The following is a 26,747-nucleotide window of genomic DNA, read 5'->3' as shown; positions in this document are numbered from 1 at the left end:
TACTAAAATGGTTCAACTTTAGGCACCTAATAAATGCAATCTTCTTTTTTGTTTTAAAGGATGATGGGGTAAATTTTGAGGAAATGAAGCAGGAAATACTTTGTAAATCTCTGAAGAAAGACACGTAAGTATACCATATTTTTCAGCCATAAGTATTTGGAATGTGTTTATTTTTGTTGGTTTGCCTTGATATTTGCAAAAATTCAAGAGCTGTGATATTTAGTAGTATGTGCTTTTATTACATGCAGTATATCTTTGTGCATTACTTCCCATAAGTAAAAATCAAAAAAGTATGAATGTCCGTTTCTGCTTTTTTTCTCTACCTGGGTAACCACTAAGTTTAGCCACAACTAGTCAAACATGAGAGAACTTCACTACTATGGTTGTTTGCAGCTATCATCAACGAGGGACAAATTTGAAAGCACTTCATAAATGCCTAAAATTGTTCCTAACCTGGCCTTTATGTAGGCAGTCTATATAAAAAGCAGAATGTGCCTGCAGAGAAATTATGCAGGATTCCCATATTGGAGGGGTAGAATGTCTACACCCCTACATATTCCTCATAATAGACCCTGCATTTCTACCTAAAGGTCTGGATTTCACTTTAACTAAGAAACAGTTCTTTCATCTTTTTGTTAAAATCCATGGTCACAAAGGAGTTCAGAACCTCTAGCTCCTTCTTTATTCTCCATGGTGGATCCAAAAGAGGTCACAGAGCATACAAATCGTCTATCACCTGACAGATCTCTACCATCTCTGTGATGTCACATTTGTATAATGCGTTTCAGAACTCCCTCCAAAGTCAGTGGAACACTTGTTAACATTTTTGTACACTTGTGTTAGATAATCTAGGCTTCCTGGCACTTTCCCCTATAAGATTTTTGAGGAGCCAGTTACTATAACTGAGGTCATGCCGCGATTAAGTCTCTTTAACCAGATAAGAAACCTGGTCCTGACAACCTTACTGCCAAATAATTTAAGATATTTTAGGACCTGTTTGGTAACAGGCTCTTTTAATGCTTTCAGATTTGGGGCACAGAAATGGCAATAGGCTTCAATATGCATGCTACCTTAAGTGCATTTTGACATCTCCCGTGGGTCCAGCTTTCATACTATCCCGCTAACTAAAAAGAATCTAGAAAAGAAGACACCCTAAAAAGAATATTTTTTGTTTTTTTTTTTTAAGACAATCTCTAAACCAAGAAAATATTTAAGTCTGTATTCAACGAAAGCAAATTCTTTATTCAACCAAACAGGTAAAACTACATTATCCATCTGAAATGTAGGGTCCCATACATGGAGAAAAAAACACATTTCATTGAGCAGTGGCCATAATGCATTTCACAGAGCAGTGTCTGCTTATTCAAACAAATGGCAACACTTTAATAAAATATGAAAGTATTAAATGAAAAAACACATCACAGCTTTCAGCATGCATATTACAGAATGTGTCTTTTACAATTACTTCTCAAATAAATGTGATGTATGATAAAATGTGATGATCCTTTACAATCACACTCATCAAGGAGGCCTGTCTAGGCTGAGGAGCAGGCTGTAAAATATACAAACTGGGGTATAAAACAGGATTCTAATCATATTAGAAAAGGTGAAACTGATAATCTTTGATGGTATCTTTAAATGTAGAAGATATCTGGTTGTATTTTATGTGCCTCCTGTTACTGTAAGGACATAATATGCTCACTACCCACTGTAGGAACCTATACAAACGAGGGTGGGCAAATAGGGCAGGTGGTAACCAGGATGCTGCAACCCCAATGAATCATACCTTGTACAAACAGCACCCAACTGCAAACACGTTTACTGGTGTCTCCGCCTGTATGCAGCATTTATTTACCTTACAGGGAAAATGTAACTGCGAATGAGTGGCATGTCATTCATTATATACAGGAGGCAGGGTGGCCACAAGAGAGCATGAACACACAAAGTTGTTTTCCTTACCATGGAAACAACAGATCCATGGTTTTCTGGGGAGACAAAAACAGTACTACCCAGAACTGGCCACCACATATGAGTCCCCTATCTAATCCAGGCAGATACTCACCAAACTAATACATGAACTTTCCTAATATATGGAATATAGATCCCACACTAAAACATAAATGGGAGGACAATTTATCTGCATGCCCTGAAAGTTTAATAAAAATTCTAATTGATCATTATTTTGAGTATTATTGGGATTGATAATCAAATCAACTAGCTTTCAGCTGAATATACATTGGGTGCATATTAATAGCAGTCTGACATTGCTAACCTGATCAGTCACTGTTTTTGCTAGAAATTTTATTTCTACATGGCAAATAATTTACTAGTAAGTGCAGTAGAATAATAGAACGCCAACAGTCATGACATGCTTCTGATTCTGTGTAATTGATTTATTATTTAAAATTTTAAAATAGCATTGTGGAGTTCAGTTGGAACTAGAATGAGCACAAAAGATCTAAAGTTACCTGTGAGTAAAGTTAAAAATAGAAGACGCCTATGTAAAGCCAAGCCATTGGTAAGAAGCCCCCACAGAGTCCTGTTGTCGAAAAAAAAAGAAAAAAAACTAAGGGAAGGGATTGGTTTGCCAAAAACACATAAACTGAAAGTATTGGTATGGCATTTTTTGGACTGATAAAAGGACCATTTTTTTGCATACCAAAGATCATGGGTTAGTTTGAAGGCATTAAAATACTTGAAGAGATTGCCTTATACTCATACTCAAAAATGCTGTTTTAGAGGCAAAGCTAAGAAGTGCAGAATAATTTGGGAATTGTAGTCCAATCTCCTAGGCTGGAATACCTTCAAGGAGCAACGCAGAGGCAGGAAAACCTGCCCAAGGATTAGTATCATCCAATTGATAAAAAGATGGTTGATAATTTCCAATGGGAATTTTTTGCCAATTTTCATGAAGCTTTTAGAATAGGATTGATCAATTTAAAGATTGCTGATTTCCTAAAAGTTAAACAACCTATGATACATAGGTTCCACACTTAACCAAAAACACATAAAAAATCTTTTGGAACCATCGGGTAGCCTTATTGGATTTAGTATAAGTAGCATTGGATCAATTGCTATTAGAGTAATCGATTACCTTGTGTACACAGTCTTCCTTTGTTCAAGACACTATTTTAGAAACCCTTGAGAGAAATAAAAATAGTTAATAAGTAATAGAAAGTACCATTTTGATTACACTTGATCTTTAGACATTAAGTGGGTGTTGTAACTGTGAAAAATTGTCTTAAAAACACTGGCCTGAACCACCTAGGAGCTAGCTAATTTATCTTACAGTTGTAACACTTAATTTTGACACGTGTTTACCTTTCGGTACTCTTTACCTCCAAATACTTGGAGTGGATTTAAGCACCACTTGTGCTCCATCATATGCTAACCTGTACTTTGGGGGATTGGAAAAATTACAGTTGGATGTTAAAAGATGTCAACTTTCCTATGCCAAGTTTCTGCATGGCACAGGTATATCGACGATTACATTTTGTATTGTTGAGGGATCCTTTTTTTTGAACTGTAACAGTTACAATCTACAATTTACAATGTCTTATGATTTTCATCAGTTTTTACAAATCATCACTAGGCAATACAATTTTGTCATCTGAAAGCGCTCAGCCTGATCATTTAAAATGAGGTATACAAAATGGGCAATATTTCTTAAGAATAATGCTCATTTGTTCTGACCTTGTGGATTTTTAAATTTGAGGCTTTACAGTCACAACCGCTTACTTATAGGTAGGGGCTACTAAAAAATCTTTAAAGAATGCTTGTATTAGAGCATGTTTAGCCACTTGCTCAGACCTAATACATTCAATAAAATAAAGTAGTGCAGAGAAACCATTTACAGTGTAACTTATTACTATTACAGTCCACCCATATACATGTTATCCTTTGAAAACATTGGCACTTTTTTGTGGTAGATAAAATTGTAAATATATAGATGAAAAACTTTAAGAGTGATTTAAATTTTAACATGCACTTGGTCTGCATTTTATGTTAACACTATCATCTGCCCCCTAAAAAAAAGCATTTTAAACATGTCTATGATTTATCCAGACCCATTAGGATCTGATTTGTTAAACCTTATAAACATGTTCCTTTTGTAGCTTTAGATCTTGTCAGCCACAATTCCCATGGTTGAACCTATGATCAAAATGTTTTACAAATTGGTTGATCAAAAAGGTTTTACTAGTTGAAACAAAATGGATTTATGCTTTAAAGGCTTGCAAATTTACAATATTCACTTGATTTTTTGTATAATATATCTTTATTGAGTTTTGTACAAAAAAAACAAACATTACAATAACATAAACACAGTGGGGAGGGGGGAAACATAAACTTAAAATACATTAAGGAGGACAGAAAAAGGGGGGACAACATAAACAACAATATCAAGGCACGAAGGCCGACCTAGTAAATTGTATCAAACATATACCAGTATATCCAGAGTTTCAACTTGTGCAGGGGCAGAGGGCTGCCAGTGCTGTATCCCAAAGGACAAGACGACGATATGTCGGCATATAAAGGCTGATGAGAATACAAACACAATTCTGTACCATGTTAAACAATAATCCAAGATTGATAAGTAACAATATAGCTTAAACAAAACAACTCAGACAACAAACTAGCCCAGGTTGGAAGGGACCAATAGGGGAAATGGGGGGGAGGGGATGGGGAAGTGAATGGCAGGGGGAAAGGGAAATTAATAGATTGAATCATTTCAATGATGCCGTGGGTAAATATGGCCTCACTGTCTGTGACTGAATCGCACAGAATCTACAATATACTAATATCTTCCCTCATAATAGGTACCCTTGAAATTGGGGGGATTCTTTATACCAATCTCATATCAACCAGATATGTTTGAACTGCTCCAACGTATCATCAACATCTGCCACTAATTGTTCCATATGTCGGATTTTTTCCATTTCTGTTAATCATTCCTAATAGTTGAGGTTACAGCTTGTTTCCAGTATCTGAGTATTAGCATTCTGGCAGCCGTAAGGATGTGGCGAAGTACACTTCACCCAATAGACTTTAGTGATCCCGGGATCATGGGCAACAAAGTAACCCCTGGGTTATTTGGCATATTTGAACCAGTACAATCATTATAAATTTTGATAATCGTGTCCCAAAAATAGTAAATTAGTGGGCATGCCCACCATACGTGTACCATGGTACCTTTGTGTGTAAGGCAACGCCAACACCTATCAGATATGTCTGGGCAAATACCATTGTGGTCTGCCGGACATAAATACCAATGTGACAGGATCTTGTAAATGGTTTCCTGTGCCTTACAGGTGACAGATTGAGTGAGAGCAAAAGATTTCTCCAAGTCCTCTGCAGATACTACCATGTCCAGGTCAGATTCCCAGTATTTCTTGTAAATTGGAGCACCCGTAGAGGCTTCCCCATTGAGGAGTTCATAAAGTAGAGAGATGACATGGGTGGATGGTGACGATGACCGCATCAGTGTCTCAAACCCTGTCAGGCCTCTGGTCAATACGGTTATATCTGAGAACGTGAATATATATGATGCTATTTGTCTATATGCAAACCACGTGGATAGCCTACTGGTCAATTGGGCATGAACTGAGGACATAGGGGGAACCAGGCCGTTGTGGAGTATGCCTCCAAAATAACGATCGTTCGATGACGACCAAATTAAAAACACATTTTGTGCATTGCTGGGGGGAAGGACACGGTCTTGTGATAAGAGTATCCCATAAACGTAGGAGTTTGGAAGTAAGATCAGGTAGGAAGGGGTTTGTGCCAAGAAGGTGACGATCCTCCCATGGAAGGGACTTCAGATCTACTGGAGAAAGGGATGCTACCAACCCTACCCAGCTTTTTTGGTCTTGGTTGTGGAACCAATCCATCATTCTGACCAAGACCGAAGCTCTGTAGTATAATAAAACATCTGGTACCCTATGCCTCCCATACATTTAGATCTTGTTAAGATGCGATTTGCTTTTCGGGGACCCCTCGCCTTCCATAAAAAGGACCTAAAAAGTTTTTGAATCTTCCGGAGAAACATAGTAGGGAGAAAAATTAGAACTGTTTAATATGTGTACAACGGGTTGGGGAGGATATCCATTTTCAGCGTGTTGATCCTAGTGAACCATGAAAGGGGGAGAGAGTTATATTTCTGTAAATCCGATTTCAGTTTGCCTATCAACGGAGTGTAATTATAGGAGGAAAGGTCCAAAGTGATATGCACGCCTAGATTTTTAATGGCCTCTCCACACATTCTAAAGGATGTATTGGAGCGCAAGGACAACTCCTGTGGTGTTGTCAGAGAGACATTAAGGACCTCTGACTTGGAGAAATTGACCCTAAAAATACTAAACATGCTGAACTTCTCAAATCCCCTCAAAACAGAGGTCACGGTAACATGGGGGGAGGTGATGTATAGTAGAAGGGCGTCCACATATAAGGACAATTTACATTAGTTCTCGCCCAGTTGGACCCCTTTTACATCAGGGTTATTTCTGAGCGCTACAGCGAAGTGCTCCAAAACCAAAAGGTAAAGTAGAGGGCATAAGGGGCAACCCTGTTTGATCTCATTCAATATCCTGAATGAATCTGAAAGGGATCCATTGACCCATACTCTAGCCGAAGGTGTTGAGTATAGAGCATATATTCTAGAGATCATATTGGAGCCCAAGCCCACCTGGTGTAGTGCCGCATACATAAAGGATCAACTGACCCTATTGAAAGCCTTCTCGGCATCGATCGAGAGGAGGCACATAGGATTCTGGACTTTTTAGCTTGTTGAGTGAGGAGGATGGTTTTAAGGGTGTTATCTCTTGGTATATTTCTTTCCCCATGACAAATGATAAGGTGGAAAGGGTAGCCCCAGCGATAAGGTATATTTCTCTTTCAAACGCTTGAAACAGGGGCTTAAGGTCCCTGCGGAGATCAGGAGTATACTTAGAGATCCGGGAACAGTTGGAGACGGGAACCAGCGTATTCAACATATTCAACTTCCCTAGCTTTCCGCATATCTTCCTTGGTACGGAAGAAATAGACCCAGCAAAGAATATCTCTTGGCCGCTGGGGGTATCTACTGCGGGGGCCCAGCGTTCTGTGTACCCGGGCAATTTCCAGGTCCACGTCAAAGGGGACATTCAGTAGGTTAGTAAAGAATAGTGCTCACTACCGTGGAAAGTTCTGCATTTGGAATGGACTCTGGAAGCCCTCCTATGCGGATGTTGTTTTGCCTATTATGATTTTCCGCATCATCATGTAAAAAATAGCGTATTAAGTTGAACTTCGTGGCGTTCTAGTATTTCCCTATGAGAAGATACATGGGCTGCAAGTCCTGTACAGCTATTTTGTAAAGCTGGAGTAGTACTGGTGATCTGTTGTATTGACTGCTGGATCACCTGAAACTTTTGTTTACAACTTGCTTCAAGTTTTTTTTTGTTTGTGACTCACAGTAGGGATTTTATACAGTAACTGACACCACTGCCTAATATGTGGAGACAAACCTAATTGCATTCATTAAAATAATTAACCTGTTCCAACTTGTATACAACTTCTACTTAAGAACAAACCTACAGTCCCAATCCTATATGTAACCTGGGGACGACGATAAGATAGACAGAGAAAAGGGGTTTTGGCTTGAATATTCGTCAAGTGTATCAACAATTCCAAAATAGTGTACATCAATATTCCATATTGATATAAATCAAAGTTCCCCGTGCCCATTCAAAACAGCATGGTTTCAGGTAATATATCTAGACACACAACATGTCTCGTAAACGGCACGTTTCGCTTTTTGGCTTCTTTAGGGATGTAGACATTGAACGTTATTTGTTGTAGTTGCTAACAAGTATTGGTTCAAGTTTCAGTGGGTTGTTTATGGGTAAAGTTTGGGAAAAGCTGCTGAATGCTTTATGGGTGAGTGGTTCTGATCCTTCTAGGTCTTTTAATGAGAAGTAATAATGGATAGCCAGTGATCAGGAATAGCAAATGTGGTTGATGAGGAGGATAGCAGGGTTGCAGTTTTGGAAATTCAGCAGCTCTTGCATTAAATATTTATTGAGAACATATAGAAACATGTTACTGGATCCATCACTTATATAACAGTGATAGTTACATAGTAACAGACATATTGTACAAATAAAACTGTAGTTAAAACTAGGTAGAGTACAGGCCAGCAGCAGAAATGGTTTAGAGATAAACATTGAACCTTAAGAGTACTCGCGATCCAAATATATTAAATAATTGTTTTTCAAAGGAATAAAGGCAGGGGGGATGAGGGGTTGAGAGGCAAGAAAGGGTGAAAGGAGTGATGATATACTAAAATAAGAAAAGCAGGGAACCAATGGCCAATATTGTAACCTGGAATCTTAAAAGAAACAACAAATGTAATATATTGTACCTTATAATGTAAAATCAACCCACTTATCATGTAAAAGACACAACATTTGTTAACGTATCTCAATGCGAAAAGGACACACATGGGATAAACATGAAATGTCCACCAATCTGACTGTTTTTCCCCCAGCTCCTGTTCTGAGCTAATTATATGTAGGCATTGCTCTTGATCCCAGAACAAGATCCAGGACACCCGTATTTCTGTAAACGCTGATAAGGTATCATGGAGATCATGAGATAATTCCTCCATGGCACGTAGGACCTTTCAGAACCAAGCTCCAGGGCCAGGGGGGTTCCTGGGAACATTTCCAGTACCGTGGGATTGGTGCTTTAGCAGCATTGAGCAGAAGGGTTTGACCAAACGCTTGTATCTGCCTATTGATGAGCTGGTACAGTGAAAAAGGAAGCACCACAGTGTGAATTCCAGAGATGCACCTGAAATCTGCTCTTTCATATCAGACACCTTACATTATTTTTTAAAACACCACCATGGTGTCCTAAACACCCCCTCCAGCACAATGGATAGTGCTAAAGAGACATGCGATGTAAGCAAGTCGACACAAAGTACCATCATGTTAACGAGTTACATTCTTGCACTATGGCGCATCAAGTGAGAGGGCTTCTCCTCCTCGCTTAGTAATTGTTATAAGGGATTCAAGTCGTGGAGATTACAAATTAAATGGGGGAGAATGGTCACAATGGACACAAAGGAGGTACTGCTAATGGTGAGTTGGTAGCAGTAAGTCGGGTGGTACAATATCCAACAGTAAGCAAATTTTATTGTGTGTGACCACCTGATGCAGGAGCAGAGGTGATTCTGGGGTTTGTCCTAAAAACTGTTGTGGAGACTACTAATATGGAGATTTAAAATTGGGCAGGCTGAGACATTTTATGCATGGTGCACTATAGCCAAAAAGTGCTCAAGGGAAATGGCAAAAAGGGTTCGGTGGGCAGAAACATCATGTCTTATTTTGTCTATTTTATCTCCAAAGTAGGTGGCAATGTCTTGGGCAGAGAAAGATGTTGTGGGGGGAGCAGGTGTGGGGTTTAGGAGGGAGTCAATTGTAGAGAAGAGGTTGCGTGGGTTGGAAGCTTGAGAGGAAATGACTGCGGAGAAATAATTTTGCTTGGTTACAGTGAGCTCTGTGTTAAAGCTTTGTAGCTTTGCTTTGTAGTCCATGAAGGCAGCGCTGAGGCCAATTTTTCTCCACTTGCACCCAGCTGCACGAACAGTCTTTTGTAGCTGTTTGGTGTGATTGTTGTGCCAGGGTCAGGGGTTGGGAGGCGGGGGGTAGCGGAAGGTGGCAGGGGCAACATTATCCAAAGCCAAGGAAAGAGAGTGGTTTAACATGGTGGCAGCTTCATCTCGGGAGGTGATTTTGGAGAGGGAGGGGGTTAGGGTTGCAAGGCAGTTTGAGAAAAGGTTGTGGTCAAGGTTACGGATATCTCTCTGCCATTGTCCAGGTCTGGGATGTGGCTCGGGAGGGCAAGATTTCGATAGGTTGAAGTTGATAAGGTTATCATCAGAAAGGGGAAATGGTGACTTTTCGAGGAGGGTGAGGTTGCAGAGTTTAGAAAATACCAGGTCTAAAGTGTGTCCGGCTATGTGTGTGGGGCCATTGTTCTGTGTGAGTCATAATGAGGAGGTAATGGAGAGCAGTTTGGCTGAGGAGAGAAGGTTGGGCTTATCCATTGCGACATTAAAGTCACCAAGGATGAGGGTGGGCAGGTCATGGGAAAGAATGTGTGGGAGCCAAGATGCAAAGTTATCCAAAAATTGTGATACTGGGCTAGGGGGCGGTAGACAACAGCAACAATGAGGGGTAAGGGGCTAAAGAGACGGACAGAGTGGACTTCAAATTAGGTGAAAATGAGAGAGGGTGGGGTAGGAAGGACTCTGTATGTACGGTTAGGTGAGAGAAGGAGACCCACACCGCCCCTTACTTTGTTGCCAGGTCTAGGGGTATGAGTAAAGTGCAGGCCTACATAGGAAAGAGCAGCAGCAGTGGCAGAGTCAGAGGAAGAAAGCCAAGTTTCAGTGAGAGCAAGAAAGTTCAGAGATTTAGAAAGGAGATGGTTGTGTATGGAGGTTAATTTGTTGCCAACAGATCTGGCATTCCATAGACATGAGGGTGAGGTTAAGAGAAGGGAATATCTTACTGAGAGTATATGGAAGGGGGAGGCTGCGTGGGGGACCAGGGTTGGGTGAGATGTCACCAGAGAGTATCAGTAGAGAAAAAAAGTGCAGGAGCACAGACAGAAATAAGAAGAGTGAAGGAGCAGGGAGACAATTAGTTATCAGACTGGGGAGGACAGGGAGTAGTGCCAATAAAGGGAGAGCAGGGTGAATATTACATTTTTACAGATAATTGGTAACCATATGCATACATTAAACAATGTGGCAAACTGAAGTCCAAGAGAAGCAGTACAGTAATATGGGTTCAAGTGAGGCTTGTAAACTTGCTGAGTTCCAGGAGCAGGGGATGATGATTCAGTCAGAGATGGTTTGATGAAATACCAGTTGAGAATGGCAGCAGCAGAGGATGTGTTGGAGTCCAGGTGGATAAAGCTACGTACACACTTCCAATTATTATCGTTGGAAAACGAACGACGAACGATCCTGCACGATATATACGAACGATCGTATAGCACCGATCCTGCACATAGAGTTAACGACACGATCGTTCGTAGATATTGTACACACAATAGATACGATCGTTTGAGCGATAGAGGAACTATGTGCACGACAAGAAAGTGAACGGACGTTCGTTCATCACGCATGCTCAGCCCATGGACGATCAACGAACGACCGTACACACGAACGATGTTCAACGATCGTCGTCCAATCCGATCCGTCGGTCCGGTCGTTCGTTTCCAGCGACTTTCCTCGTTCGTCGGCGTCGTTGGTTACTTTTTTACGAACGATTTTTTGCCCAATCGATCGTTCGTCGTTCGATTGGAACGATAAAAATTGGAAGTGTGTACGCACCTTTAGTCAGTCTAAAGGCAGGAGATGGGAGCGGCAGAGTAAAATAATATGTCCAAATCTGTTCCAATTCATGTGCCAATTCCCTGGATTAATTCCCAGTGCACTTATAATTTTGGCACTTGAGATTTGGGCACGTGACCAGGGTCCCAACGTGACCTTGCCTGTTGTTTAAATAGAAGTGCTTTGGGCCCTGATTATGGATGGACTGACAAGTGTACAACGTAGAAAACTTACCATTGCTATCCTAATGGTATATGGTGCCAGTATGCCTTTCTAAGTTTACTCCAGGTTACTCACCACCTGTGCGTCTGTGGCTGCCTGCCTGCATTGAGACTCTTTTCACATTTGGTGGCAGTTTCCAGTTGCATTAAGGTTCTGAGCTAAAATTTTTCATCTTTTGGCCACTGTGATACTACTCCATATACCTAGGAATCCCACAGTTGCATTACTAGACCACAAACCCAATTTGCTTAGGATTAATAAATTGCGATTTCTAACGTATGTCATTATGACATAGGTCCTGGCATTTGCTCTTGCTGTGGTACTCTAATATGAAAAAGCACATTTCATGAATCTCAGAAATCGAACTGCTCAACTTACAGCTACTTTGCCTACATTTTACCTCTGTATGGTCATCTTGATTTGACTCCATATGTTGGGTGACACATTTTACACTTGTCATCAGCATCTCACACAGCAGTGCTTTGAGTTATTTATTTTTTGGGGAACCAGCTTTTTTTTTTTTTTTTTTTTTTTTTTTTTTTTTTTTTTTTTTTTTTTTGTGCTTACAATTCATTAGGTACTGCTAACAGACCTCCAACATATCCACCAACTACTGCTTTGTCGCTTTATTAACATTAGAGAAAATAAAGTTGTTCTACTCCTCACAAAATTCTTTTCTCTAAGGACACCACTCAAGACACACCATCAGACTTTTATCTATGTATTATTTGCTACTAAATATTCACTCTAGCAAGGGTGTATTTGTATTAGCAAGGGTGTATTTTCTTAACAGATAGTCCCAGCACCTTAGTACTTTTTTGTGCACCTACTGTCATTCTGCAAGTGGTGATCTAAACTGCACATGCAAGGAAGTTGTGTCCCTCATTGGCATGTTAATTCTGGATTTTTTTCCTGTCAACCTATGAAGTGTATCCAGGGCTGTTGGTTCAAGTGCCAAAAAGAGGCCAGGTTAGTTTGAAAGGTTTGGCAGTTGAAGCACAAGGCTATGAGATTGTGGAATGTTATAATCATTATTCATGTTCCAATGTTATAGCTGATTGCCACTTGCAAAATTATGCATGCCAATCCCAGGTTAATATAATAGTGTGTAGGAAAAAAAGTCCAAAGAATTTTAAAGACATCTCTAATGATACAAACCATTAAAAATTGGCCGGGGCAAGACAACAAGTTTAGCGTTCACAGTTTATTATGCCTTGGGTATCCAGGACCCCTATTATTGTGCCAGTTTTCCACCTTTCCTCTATACTTTGTTCCAACTTACTAATGCCTGCCCCCTTAATATGTACCACTTTTCCATATTTTTTTTTTTTTTTTTGTATTAGGCCACAGCTGTCCAGTGCCCACGTATTGTGAGCCCAACTGTCTAGTGTTTCATGTTTTGGTAAAAGTATAATCGCTAGTAAAATATTAGTGTAACAAGTTAGGCTAGTTGACATTAGCAGTAAAAACTATGCCAATTTATTACTGTGCTAGGCACCAGGGATTGGTAACAGGTGGTAACTGGCTTTTTTAGGCCTAGGAGTTTTTCAAGCGGCAGTGGTTTTTGGAATAAGGAAGCTGTAAACCCAGTAAATGCAACATTGCTGCCAGCCTAACTGCAGATGTGCTCCCAGGGGCTTGTACTCTATATTCAGCTTCATCAATAAAGTAGAATAGAGCATGTAGTACAAGCTAGAGATCTTCAACAAAGACTGTTAAAGCTCGGATACAGCAAAGAGCGTTTAAAAAGAGCTAATAATAATAATAATAATAATTATAAAGTTAAGGCCAATCTTAAAGACAGACATCAATTATTATTTTCCCAAAAAAAACCTGCAGCAGCAAATATCATTAGATTTATCACAGTGAACATGAACAGTGAACAGGGAACATGAAATTATTTGCAATATAAGCTCTTAAAGAGGAACTAAACAGAAAACAACCCAAGAAAAAAAAATACACATACTTTCAATCCCGCAGGGCAGTCTGATCGATCCGGGGGGTGTCCTGCATTGTCCCGGCATCCGTCTCAGAGCCGGCTCTCCGGGCACAGCCATCTTTGTCTTTTTTCTTTTAGGTTCCTCATCCTACATCACCCTGTCTCGCGCCTGGGTCGGGTGATGTAGGATGAAGAACTGCGCATGTGTAAGATTTGCATTTTTTTTATTTTTTTTTTTATTTTTTTTTTTTTTTGTGCAAAAAGGCTCCTTCTGCCCATGTCTGAGATGCCTCGGGCATGCACAGAAGGAGCACCCAAGAGCCTCCCAGCATGCTTGACGTAGGTATTCCGGGAGGCTTTGCGCTCATTCCGGGAGGCTTTGCCCATTCATTCCCAGAATTTGAGGGCTGTGCTGCACTTTTTTTTTTTGAAGGGTGTTGCCCTCTATTTTCTTTTAAAGGGTTGTCAACCCTTTTATGTAAAGTGAAAATTTCCGAGTTTAGGTACGCTTTAATAGTGGTCATTACCTGTAAACCAAAAAATAAAAAATACTTTATTGTATAAACCTCAAATTGTTTACACAAAGGCACCATCCATTAGAGATAAGCAAATTAAAAGTCACTTTTCAGTTCATAGTAAAGAACCATGCTCTCGGTTTGGTACTTTTAGATGTAATGCATATAAACAATGTCAATTGATTTATGATGAAAAGGATGAGACTTTTCAGGAAACTTTACCCATAAAAGTTACTGTTACGGTAATATCAAACATTTTTATATGAGTATGTGAGATATGTGAACTGTCAAAAACAGGTGTAATTTATGTTGCTTTTTGTAATTGTGATCGATACTATGTTAGTAAAAGTAAACAACAGTTGAGAAAATGAAACTATGAACATATTTCAATATATCTTAAAAATCTTCAATATATCTTAAAAAAACTTAACTTTGATCTCAATGCATTTGAGATTAAATTTATCGCACTAGACAGAATCCATGTTGTTTGAAGGGGAGGGGATTTTGGCAAACATATTCTCCAATGTGAGATTAAATGAATTTTTCATTTACGGGCTAATAAATATCCGGGCTTAGGTGATGCATTTAGATTTCAATCATTTTTGATATATAGTTATTTTTCATTGTTGATTATATTGTTTTGTTTTTTATCAAAAAATATTATGAAAATTAGTGTACTTAAAGCTGACATAAAATATATTTTACCTTTTTTTTTAAGTAAAAGTAGTTTTTTTTTTTTTTTTTTTCTAATAAGTGCAACATCTTTTTTAAAGCTGACATAAAATATATTTTACCTTTTTTTTTAAGTAAAAGTTTTTTTTTTTTTTTTTTTTTTCTAATAAGTGCAACATCTTTTTTAAAAAAGAAAAAAAAGGTGCAGCACGCGGATCAAGACAGAATGAAGTGCAAAGCCTCCTGGGATACCTACACCAAGCGTCTTTAGAGGCTTTTGGCTGCTCTTTTTGCACATGCACGAGATCACATGATCTCTGGCATGCACAGAAGGAGCCCTTTATTTAATGTAAGAATAAAATTGCCTATCTCACACGTGCACTGGGATCGTCAATCTTTTTCCCCATCTGCGTCACCCTGTCCCATGCCTGCGCAGTGCGAGATTGGGTGATCTAGGAAGGAGAGAGAAGATGTTGAAGCCCGGCCAAAGACTAAAACCAGGACAACACGGGACCCAAACAAAGAAACCTTATTTAGTTACGCTTATGACTCTATGACTAAAAGCAATCATGTTATGATTAGGTCATGTGGTGTTCTTTTCTTTTTTTCATCCTCTAGCTTCTTTCCGGGACCTGCAGGAATTCAGGGCACCTAATTTATTGCCTCTTGTATTCCCATTTCTTCATTCAATGCTTCTACATAGCAGTGTAATTAGGAATATCAAAATTGAGGCTTGAAACGCAAGCATGTGTTTCAATATGTACTTTTGCCTGCCTTTTATCTCCATGGGCATTCTATCGGAGTATTGTTGTCGGAATGTGGAAGTGGAATTAGCATTAAAATTTTAAACTAAGCCGTTTCATTTGGAAATTGTTTTTGCTAAGCCATTTTACCTGGGATTCTCCCCCTCTAAAGCATTCTTCCTTTCTGTGCTATGGGCTCTCCCTTTTGCTGGACCGCTGTGTGGGGTTAACAGCATGGATGAGGTATAGCATGAGCATTTGATATACAAATATGTAAGTAGTTTGTTACCATAGATTCTTTGTAATGTTAGTTTGTTTCTGATATATATTGGGACTTTGTTTTTTGTTTTTTTATTCTGTATCACTTACTTCCACTCCTAGTGAAGCAAACATGAATCTGCGAAATGCGTAGAGAAATTCACTTATCTCTCGGCTCCTCCAACAAATCAAATATATGTGAAATGTAGTTTTAGATTCATGCTATGTTTCAATCTTTACAAATAGACTATGGTCCTCCAAATTGTTTGTATTCTTGATTAAAAAAGCAGAACTTTTATTTAAAATAAATGTTTTCACTTAACTTTACAGATGACAGGCCTTTAGCCTCCCTGGCGAGTGGAATTGCCAGGGAGTTTACCAAGTCCTGCCTGGTTCCCAAGTTCCAGCAGCATCCTCCAGCGATGTCCGTGGCATCCTTAACTGATGCCTGGCACCTGCTTCCCCTGGCGAGTCTTGGGCTAGAGGGTTGGATCATTGGGCAGGTAGGTGGGACCGGGCGGGGGATTTTTAAATGTACCGCTTTTACATTTAAAAATCCACATTACTAATACCACCAGGGAGGTTAATATATGTCCAAACTGAGCCCAGCAAAGTCCGCCGGGCTCAGCTTTCTTCTTCTTTCCGACGCTCTCCAATCTGTCAAGCACCACTGCCTTCATCTTTCTGCCAGGTTCTTCCTTACGTCACTCGATCTGACACTCCACAGGTTTGATATCGGATGACGTGTATTCCTGAAATTCCTGACCTGGTCTTGCTGTGCATGCAAAATCTATTTTTCTTTACAATATAGGAAAGCCCCTGACCCAATCAAGGGCATGCACAGAAGAAGAAGCCCACAGCCTCCTGGGATATGTGATGTAAGTATTCCAGGAGGCTGTGGGTTATAGCCACCCTTTTATATATAATGTTAAAAATGTGGTGATTGGTCCTCTTTAGGAGCATTATGCATGTGAAGGCACGAAATTAGATGAGGGCAATACTGCTAGTGCCCCCCTCTCATCACTGCTTAGCATATGCTAGCAGTTGAGAGTAGGACTGCCAGTATTCCTCTCTCATAAAAGCTGAGCACTCATAAATGGATGACAGTGTTTTATCAAAAAGAGTTGCCTGTGAAATGTATCCAGTCAGGTTGACGTGTACAGGTTGGTAATGACATCAGCAGCAGCACAGTGTGGTAGCTGTGTGTAAAGGCTGCTTTTACTATTCTTCAACCTAACACTTTGTTCAAACCTTCATATCTCCTAAACCATTGGTCTTAATGGCATGGACATTTACAGGGTGGACAGGTTTCCCTCATAATATGGAGGAATATAAGGGGAACATAATATCCCCTGAATATTAGGTATATACTAGTTAATTACAAGACTTGAATGTGAAATACAACAAGGAATATATTCTTGAGTTATGATGGTAGTAATACCAGAATACCAGACACACTTTCTTTTTTTCTTTTTTTTTCTTTTAATTATTTTTATGAAAAGATATCAGGTTACATAGAGAGAAAAGAAAATAAAGTGGTCGTAACATACAGTTCAAAAAAAGAACATACAGCAAGGTTAGGTTCTAAAAATACATATCTTCAAGCTTGTGTCGTAACGGCCAACCGCATAGAAATACAAACATTGTAACCAACCCGTTGTGCTGTATCAGTAGCAGGAACCATGATATCTTAAGGTTTTCAAAAATACTTTTATAAGAAAAGAAAAATAAAAGAAGAACAAACAAATTAACTGAGAAAGAGAAAAAGGGAAGAAGGAAGGGGGGGGAGAGATGGGGGGTTAAAGTGGGCATTGACCAGCTATAGAATCAATCACATCTCCGAAACAGGGGCAGAATGCAATTAGGCATCCATCCCAGAATACTCAAGTATCTAGGGGGGTGGTCATAACAAACGGCAATTCCTCAGTAGTGTTAAAGTGGATCAAGTGGTACCAAGTCTGTGCAAATTTTTCCGCTTTCTTAGCGTCAGTGGATATCATATCCTCCATGTGATATATATCAGCAACCCTTTGCAACCAATCTACTACCGTCGGAGGGGCAGTATTCTTCCATAAGGCTGAGATACAGGCCTTAGCTGCATTGAGAAGGTATCTCAGGAGAGAGTTACTAAAGCACCTGCGGGACATGTCCGAAACATGAAGAAGTGCCAGGGCCGGATTGCCCCTTATATCCACTTCTGTAAGCTTTAAGATAATATTTGCTACCGAACTCCAATATAATTGCAACTTTAAGCATTCCCAGAAAACAGCCAGTAGCATACCCTGTGTGTCGCCACATCTCCAGCAGGTGCTATCCGACCCCGGGAAAATCTTAGCAAGCTTCACCGGTGTCCTGTACCAGCGAGTGGCCAACTTGTAGTTGGTTTCCTGATATTTGTTGCAAATGGATGTCTTATGACAGAAATGGAGTAACATATCTCTCTGGGCTTCAGTAAAACAAGTGTCCAAATATGCTTCCCATTGGGATACAAATAAAGGGAGTTCTGACGTATATACAGATAACAGGGTTTCATAGGCATGGGAAAGTGTGCCCCGTACAGGTTGACCAGTTGCACACAAGTCCTCCAGAGGAAGAAGCGATCGGGCTATTTTATTGGGCCGCGGCAAGGATCTCAGAACATAAGTGAGTTGTATGTGGCGCCAGGGCGACAATGAAGGGAGATCCCTTTCCCTTTTTTGTACGGTCGGTTGCCATTCCCCATTGTGCATGAAATGCAATATTCTATACACGCCCAAAGCACGCCATTGGCGAAATATTGGGTCAGTTTGGCCCGGGGGGAATCCAGGATCGCCTAGAACGGGAGACATTGGAGACGGGTATATGGTTACGTTTTAAGAGAAGTACTTAGTGACCACTTTCAAGGTCTTGCCAATCAATGGATGGGTGTACATTGCCGTCCTGGCCGCCGGTGTCGACCAGGCCAATGCGGCAATGGGGGCAGTAAGGCATGCATCCTCCAACCCAACCCACAGTTTGGAGCGGCTATTAGTGCACCAATCCAGCAGCCTAGACAAGTGCACTGCCTGATGGTAAAAAAATGGGTCAGGGAATGCCATTCCTCCGTTGGCTTTGGGGAGTCTCAGTAATGTCATCCTAAGCCTGGGCGCCTCCCAAACCATGTAAATGCCATCTGTCTACACCTCTGTAGATCACTTTGGATTTTATTTAATAGAGGGATAAAATTGAGATCTACAATTCACGTTAGATTAGCAGGAATCTGTGTGCCCAGGTAAGAAAAAGCTGAGTTAGACCACTTGAAGGGGAAAGAAGGGGCCAAGGCCTCTCTAATTTTTCTGGGAAGAGTAACACTCGGTGCCTCTGACTTTTGCAGGTTTTTTATTTGTAATTAGAGAGCGGGGCATATCTGTCTAGCTCTCGCATAAGAACCGGCAAAGTAGTTACTGGTGTTGCAACATAAAATAAAAGGTCATCCGCGTAAGCAGCTACCTTATGTTCAGTGGGGCCAATCTGGACTCCCCTGATATCTCTATTGGCACAAATTATTCGTAGGAGGGGCTCCAGGGTCAACACAAACAGCAAGGGAGATAATGGGCATCCCGGTCTGGTCCCATTGGTAATACAAAAGGAGTGGAAGAGTTCACCATTAACCCGTACTCTGGCGCTGGGGGAGGAATACAACGTTTCTATCGCAGAATAGCAGAATACGAGGGGGAAGACCCAAATGTGTCAATGTGGAGAGCAGAAACGTCCAGTCCACCCGATCAAATGCCTTCTCAGCATCAGTGGAGAGGAGCATTAGAGGGGTGTTGTGAGTATGTGCATAGTTAATAATTCTCAGGGTACGGATCGTGTTGTCCCTGGCTTCCTTCATTGGGAGAAAACCGCTTTGGTCAGGATCGACAATATCATTCAGTATTGGAGTCAGCCTATGCGCTAATATGCTGACAAAAAGTTTCAAATCACAATTAAGCAACAATATTGGTCTATGATTGGAGCACAGGAGAGGGTCCTTGTGTGGTTTTGAGTATCACTGATATGTGGGCCGCTAATGTGTCAGGAGGAAGAGCGTGACTATCATTGAGCGCATTCAGCACTAAAACTAAATGCGGGCCTAGTACTGGGAAGAATTTCTTATAGTAGGCTAATGTCAGATCATCTGGGCCGGGAGCTTTCCCTGATGCGGCTCGGCGAATTGCCGCTTGTAGCTCAAGCACTGTTATCGGTTTATCTAATATCTCTCTAATGTCTGAGTACAATGACGGTAAGTCGGAGGCACTGAGATATTCCTGTATTGCGATCTGGCGGTCGGGAGATGACCTACCACTAGAGTCTCCTCGTAAATTATACAGTAGACTGTAATAGTCATGGAAGGTGTTGGCAATGTCAGGGGTGGCATGTGCCAGGGTGCCCAAAGAGGTTTTGATTTTAGGGATATACATGGCCGCCTTCTTAGACCTAAGCTCCCTAGCCAATGCCCTACCACAGTGGTTGGCATGCTCATAGTAGTACCGTTTGCAACGGGTAAGTTGTGTTTTAGCCTTTTCTCTGTACAGGGAGTTAATTCGTGTACGAGTGGCGAGTAGTTGGGATTCCAGATCTATTGTTGGAAGCCTTTTGTGTAACATTTCTAAAGGATGCAACTCCTGTAACAGCGTATCAAGCCTTTGTTTGGTTAGTCTTTTGAGTTTACAGCTCTGTTGTATGAACAGACCTCTAATATAACATTTATGAGCTTCCCATACATAAAGTGGATTGTCTGTAGATCCTGCATTGTTGGCAAAGAAGGAGGAAAGTTCTTCCTCAATCTTTGCAGTCAGTTCAGGGTCTTTGAGCTGTGACTCATTCAGCCTCCAAACACTGGGTTTACTTTCATATATCCTCCCAGAGATCTCTATCATAATGGGGGCGTGGTCAGAGAAAGTTATGGAACCAATACTCGAGTCGCTAACCTGTGAAATGGCATCATGGGATATAAGAAAATAATCAAGTCTGGAGTAAGTATTATGGACCGTGGAGTAGAACATATAATCTCTGTCTCTGGGGTGTTGAATACGCCAGATATCTATCAATTGATTGTCATGTAGCACTGCTTTCAGACGTTTATGATGGGAGTGAGGCAGGTGGGAACGGCCCTTGGATATGTCTAAGGACGGATCTAAAGTTAAATTAAAATCACCTCCTATAATGATGGTACCTTGAGCCACCTCAGATAAGAGGGTCAGAATATATTCAAGGACAGTCAACTGGCTGGTATTAGGTAGGTATATGTTTACAAATGTAAATACTTGCTTCTCTATCATACCCTGGACTATGAGGAAACGACCCTCTGGATCCACTTTACACAAAGAGGGGGACCATGGAAGAGAACCATCTATTAGAATGCTAACTTCCCTAAATTTAGAATCGGGTGAAGTGCTGTGATAACTGTATTTGGCTTGTTTGTTACGCAGGACTGGGATTTTGTCATGGCGGAAGTGTGTCTCTTGCAGAAAGACAATATGGCTTCTGCATTTTCGGAGTGTATTGAATAGGACTGAACGTTTTGAGGGAGAGTTTAATCCCTTAACATTCAGAGATGTGAGTGTGATAGTCATAATTCCTATGGTCTAACAGTAAGGTATGGGAGGGGGAAGGGTGGGGGAAATTAGTAAAGAATAGGAGGAAAGAAAAGAAAGAAGAAATTAGGAAATCAATAATATAAGGTACACAAAGAAGAAAAAGCAGCGAGAAAAACAAAACAACTTAAAAAGAAAGAAGAAATAGAGCTCCAGGCCCTAAACCTAGGTAAGTAAAACAATATACCACAACACCGACCTCTACAAGAGGCCGGGTGTACCTATGTGGGGGGGTAGCGTAGGCAAGAACACTATGAGCCGCCGGCTCACCAGCAGCAGCAACATAAAACACGCATATAACTATAAGTAAATCACACAGCTCTAGTAAGTGAAACCAGGAAGATATGCCGTTCCCAAAAAACAAGGAGAGGAGATAGAATTCTAAACTTACAAGAGTAGAAAGGTTTCACAGGACTGAAGGCCCCAAAGACATTAACAAAAACATTAAATAAAGGGCATACCAATAATCAGGCATACTAAAGTGCACAGCAATATACAATGCAGGCTACTACAGGAGCCGAAACAATAACCCAGCTTCAAAGCGCCAGGTATCATGTAAACAGAACAATACTAATAACAGTAATAGTACTGGCGGTAGGCAGCCATCTGGGAGCAAAGAACCACTGAGACCATGATGGGCCGTCGCCCATACTCAATGAGCACCAATGTCACCGCAATAACAGGAATACGCTTCCGGCATAGGAGGTGTGCTCAGATCAGGACATAGATACATCACACAGGAATGATAAGTTTCTGAGGAGGTATAGATATGCATTGCAATATATGTAGGAGGTAGACAGTGGTGGTAACGAGTCCAAATATTCAGCAGCAGGAGAAATCATAGTTCATGTGAATTTGAGGTATTCCTTCTCAGGGGGCGCTGAGGAGTGGGAGAGCGCCGTCTGCGTCGGGTGGAGGTAGATGATCTCTATCTAAGTAGATACTTGGGAGTACCTCTAAGACTTCCAGCCAATTAGGAACATCAATGGGATCTGCGCCCAAGAAGGTAAACAGGGTCGGTAGCTGAGATGGATTGTGCAATGTAAACAAAGAGTTGGGTTTGGTCACGATGAGATGTAGTGAATGTCCCCCCATCGGGCACCGCGTGTGGTAATGTAATCCAAAAGTGGCTTCAGTATGCGTCTCATCTGTAGCGTGCGAGGGGATAGATCCAGATGTATCTGAATACTTGCACCATCAAAATCAATCGGCCCTTTCTGCCATGCTTTCTGAACGATCTGCTCTTTAACTTTGTGAAAGCGCACCCTGCATAGAACATCTCTGGGGAGGTCAGGTACTCCATCTCTCCTCACACCAACCCTATGTACTCTATCCAATTCTATGCGCTCTGAGGGGGGTCGGTCTAAAAGGGTGTTAAAAATGGGAATCACAGTGTGTTCCAGGTCAGGCCCAGCTGTAGCTTCCACGAGTCCCCTTAATCGTAAATTGTTGCGTCGGCCCCTGTTTTCTTGATCGTCCAAACTGAGAGCCAAGTTAGAAAGCACAGACTTCATGTGCAGTTCGGCATGTTCAAGCGTGTCTAATCTAAGGGAAGTTTGGGAGGAGGAGGACTCCAGGGAAGTAAACCTAATATCAACTGGTTGCACTTTCTGATATATCTGTTCAATCTCTGCATGAACAGAGTGGTCTATGCAATGAGCCCAGGATTCTAGCTCTGTTTTAGTGGTTATGAATTTCAGGAGGGCTTGTAATTCTCTGGGCTGCTGCTGAGGAGAAGATACTGTGTCTGAGAACTCAGCTGGGGATGACAGACAGGAGTGTGTAGGAGACAGAACAGCAGGGATCCCAGCTGGGGGGAAAGTCCCCTCTTCACTCACCCGATCAGCAGACTCCACATGGTCAGCTTCACTGGCATATGCAGGGGCCAGCTTGGGAGCACTTCCTCCTGCTGAAGCTGCCGAGTCTGAAGGGAAATATTTGTGTAAGTTGTCCCTTTTAGGGGTTTTCCCTGCTTCTTTATTCTTCCGCTGCTTAGACATCACTGAGTGGGGTGAAAACAAGCTGTGTGATTTGAAGTATTAGCTGTTAAAGCCGCGGTGGACACAGAGTTACAGAAAAGTGCCTGCTCACAGTGCCATTGCATTGTATTGGATTGTATCCATTATATAACCCCATACTCAAAGAATCCACTCTCTAATTTTACTTTTGATTCTTGTTAAAGAATTGTGTTTTTATTTAAATTAATTTATTTAATACCAATACCATTTGGACTGGAGATGCAAATGATAGGAGTTTTAGATTTTTTTTTACTAAATTTCAACCACACCTTTTTATAATGACATGACTAACATGTTATTTACATCTTGATGTATATTAAACTTCACCTTTCTATTTCAACATCCACAATAATTCAAGCATGCTATCCTCTATGACCAATATCTACTCCTTAGGGAAAAACTTTGCAAATAAAATGGAGTTTAAAAAACGTGTCTCAAATTTTCGTTATTGCTTACTGACACAAGGCTGTAGTTTAAAAAAAAAAACTCTGCTTATAGGAAAGCCAAACTGGAATCGACTAATTGTATTATTTGGCATAAAACCCTAAACAACCACTTTATTACACTTTACTGTAACAAACACAAGATTCCTAAATACATGTATTCCAAATACTGGTATCTTCTAACAAGTCATCCTTCCATATATAGCATCTACCCCACAAAAAAAGCTTGTTCTCTAAAAGAAATTCTATCATTCCTATGCATCATTGTTTAATAGCATGTTCACATGTGGCTCATGCAAATATTGAGCCTGCATAGACCACCATGTACACAAACACAATTACCAAATAGTGCTTTGCATCACTTACATTATCAGGTAGATTTCATCACCAAAAAATCAATTTAATTATTAAGCTTTAACTGTGTTAGCTACTATGTGTCACACGGAGAGACAGGACCACTAGGGGCGCTACTGCTTGCACAGAGGTGGTGTGAGCCCTGAGAAGGGCCAAGGCGCAGAGTCTAAGCAGTAACCAGGTCTTCTCCAGAGCCACTCATGGTGAGGATGTTGCGCCGCTGGTTACTGCCAGGTTGCAGTCCTTCGGCACACCAAGGTGGGCAAATCACGGTATCAAATCACAAAGCAGAAGGATAGTCACAGAAGGCCGGGGGTAAGGCAGGCAGCAAGAAAGAGAGGTCAGGTCACAAACCAAGGGTCAATTACCAGGGATCCAGGGGACAGACACCAGTAGCATGGGCCACTGCAGACACAGGAGACACTGGAAGCAACAGGAAGCACAGGTGATGCAGGGATATCCACAGACAGACAGGAACACTGGAACATCACAGGGAAGTGGGCTGGGAACCAACAGACTGGACAAAAAGGGGTTAACACAGTCCAAGTACATTATATCAACTGCTACTCCACTGTCCACCTGTTTACTTCCTCATAAAACGAGAGTAAATTTGTTTGACAACTTCGATCTTTCTTGAAGCCATGCTGACTATCACTTATAATAATTTTTTCTAGCAGAAACTCCTCTATGTGGTTCTTTATCAAACTCTTTAGGACCTTTCCAACTATGGACGTTATCAAATCACAAAGCAAAAGGATAGTCGCAAAAGGCTGGAGTCGAGGCACGGAACAAGAAAGAGAGGTCAGGTCACAAGCCAGGGGTGAATTACCAGGGATCCATGGGACAGACACCAGTAGCATGGGCCACTGCAGACACAGGGAACACAGGAGACACTGGAAGCAACAGGAAGCACTGGTCTCTAGTTACCTGGTAATGACTTTCCTCCCTTTTTGAGTATAGGAAGCACATTGGCCTTATGCCAATCCATTGGTACCTTGCCAGTGACTTAGGAGCCTCTAAAAATTAGAAATAATTGCTTTGAAATAACCAAGCTCAGCTCTTTGAGGACACGTGGATGTGATTCATCAGGTCCTGGTACTTTGTCAACCTTAGTTTTTCCCAGCTGTTCATATCAATTGTGAGCCATTTTTACTCATTAAAGGCAGTGAGTGACATTGCTTTTATGAATTTCGACTTGAGCTCTGCCATTATACTTTGTGTACACAGGGCTAAAAAAAAGTGTTTAGTAAATTTGCCTTTTCTTTATCCCCAGTTACCAATCCCCAGATTTCCTTTGCAATCTGTTTCATCCTTCATTTTGAAGTTTTGCACATTTTATCTTCTTTTTTACGTCTTTTATTCTTAATAGTTTTCAAATAATAAAGGTGATCCTTCATTTTTATTTTTCATTTTTGGAATGCCCTTTTCTTGTTTTACGGCTTTTTTATCATCAGCTGTGAGCCACAAAGGTTTTAATTTTAGCCTCTTAAATTTATTACCGATTGGAATATATTTTTCAGTTTGCTTTTGTAGAACAGACTTGAAACATTCCCATTTCTCTTCCGTGTTTTTTGAGGACAATATTGTCTCCCAGTCCAAGTCACAGAGAGCCGCCCTTATTAATGGAAATGTTGCTCTCTTAAAACTAAATGTTTTTATCATTCCTGTTTTTGCTTCCTGTTTACAGCTCACATTAAATGAAATCAAATTATGGTCACTGCTACTCAGATTCTTTTTTTATATGCACATTTGTTAGAAGCTATGCATTGTTGGAATTGTTGTTCTAGTTGGGGCTTCTATAAACTGTACCTTAAAATTATCTTGTATTAAATTCACAAATGTCTTCCCTTTTGCTGTTCCTGTAGTGCTATTACTTTAGTCAATGTCAGGGTAGTTTAAATCTCCCATGAATAAAACACATCCACTTTGTGTTATTAGTAGTGTTACTACTATCTGTGCTAGTAGTTGATTTTCTATTTCTTCCTTAGTACTGGGGGGCCTATAGCAAACTCTAATAATTGTGTGTTATTCACTTTTGGATCATTTCTCACATACAGTCAAACACCACCACCTTTTCATTTGACACGCTTTACGAAAGAGAGTATACCCAGGAATATTGACAGCCCAATCATGCGAAGAACAAAGCCAGTATTTAACAACACCAACTAAGTCATACCCTTCTTTACTCATTAAGGCTTCCAACTCACCTATCTTGTTTGCTAGACTTCTAGCATTGGTGAACAGGCTCTTTAAACCATTGCTGCATTTACCAGCATTGTTTGCTAAATCATTTTATTTTTCAGTACAACTAGTACTGCACAATCCAATGTTTGTTTGTAACATGGGAATCCCCTTACAATTATCCATAACCCTCCCCCCAACTATCCCCAATCCACCCTCCACTAGTGTCTGACCTCTGACTAATCTTTCTGCCACCCTATTTAACTGTCCCACCCCCCTCTATCCTAGTTTAACCCTCCACCATTCCCCTAAATCTCTCCCCTAGCACAGCAGACCCCCTTTCATTTAGGTTCAAACCATCTCTGGAATACAGGTTGTACCCCGATGAAAAGGCAGCCCAGTGCTCAATGATCCCAAATTCT

The 26,747-nt window shown here is 40.8% G+C and overlaps 1 protein-coding gene across 1 annotated transcript in view; it reads left to right on the top strand.

Moving 5' to 3' along the window:
• NUP133 (nucleoporin 133) overlaps positions 1-26,747 on the top strand; it is a gene marked incomplete in the record, with an annotated part of 161,866 nt that overhangs the window by 132,371 nt on the left and 2,748 nt on the right. Inside the window, 1 exon segment of the mRNA XM_072409194.1 lies at positions 60-124. Within this exon segment, the coding sequence (XP_072265295.1) occupies positions 60-124 (65 nt within the window).

Source organism: Pyxicephalus adspersus, chromosome 4 (assembly GCF_032062135.1).
Source record: "Pyxicephalus adspersus chromosome 4, UCB_Pads_2.0, whole genome shotgun sequence".
In the NCBI taxonomy this organism is placed as follows: domain Eukaryota; kingdom Metazoa; phylum Chordata; class Amphibia; order Anura; family Pyxicephalidae; genus Pyxicephalus; species Pyxicephalus adspersus.
The sequence above is the reverse complement of the archived record's forward strand: the minus strand, read 5'-3'. Positions and strand labels throughout refer to the sequence as shown.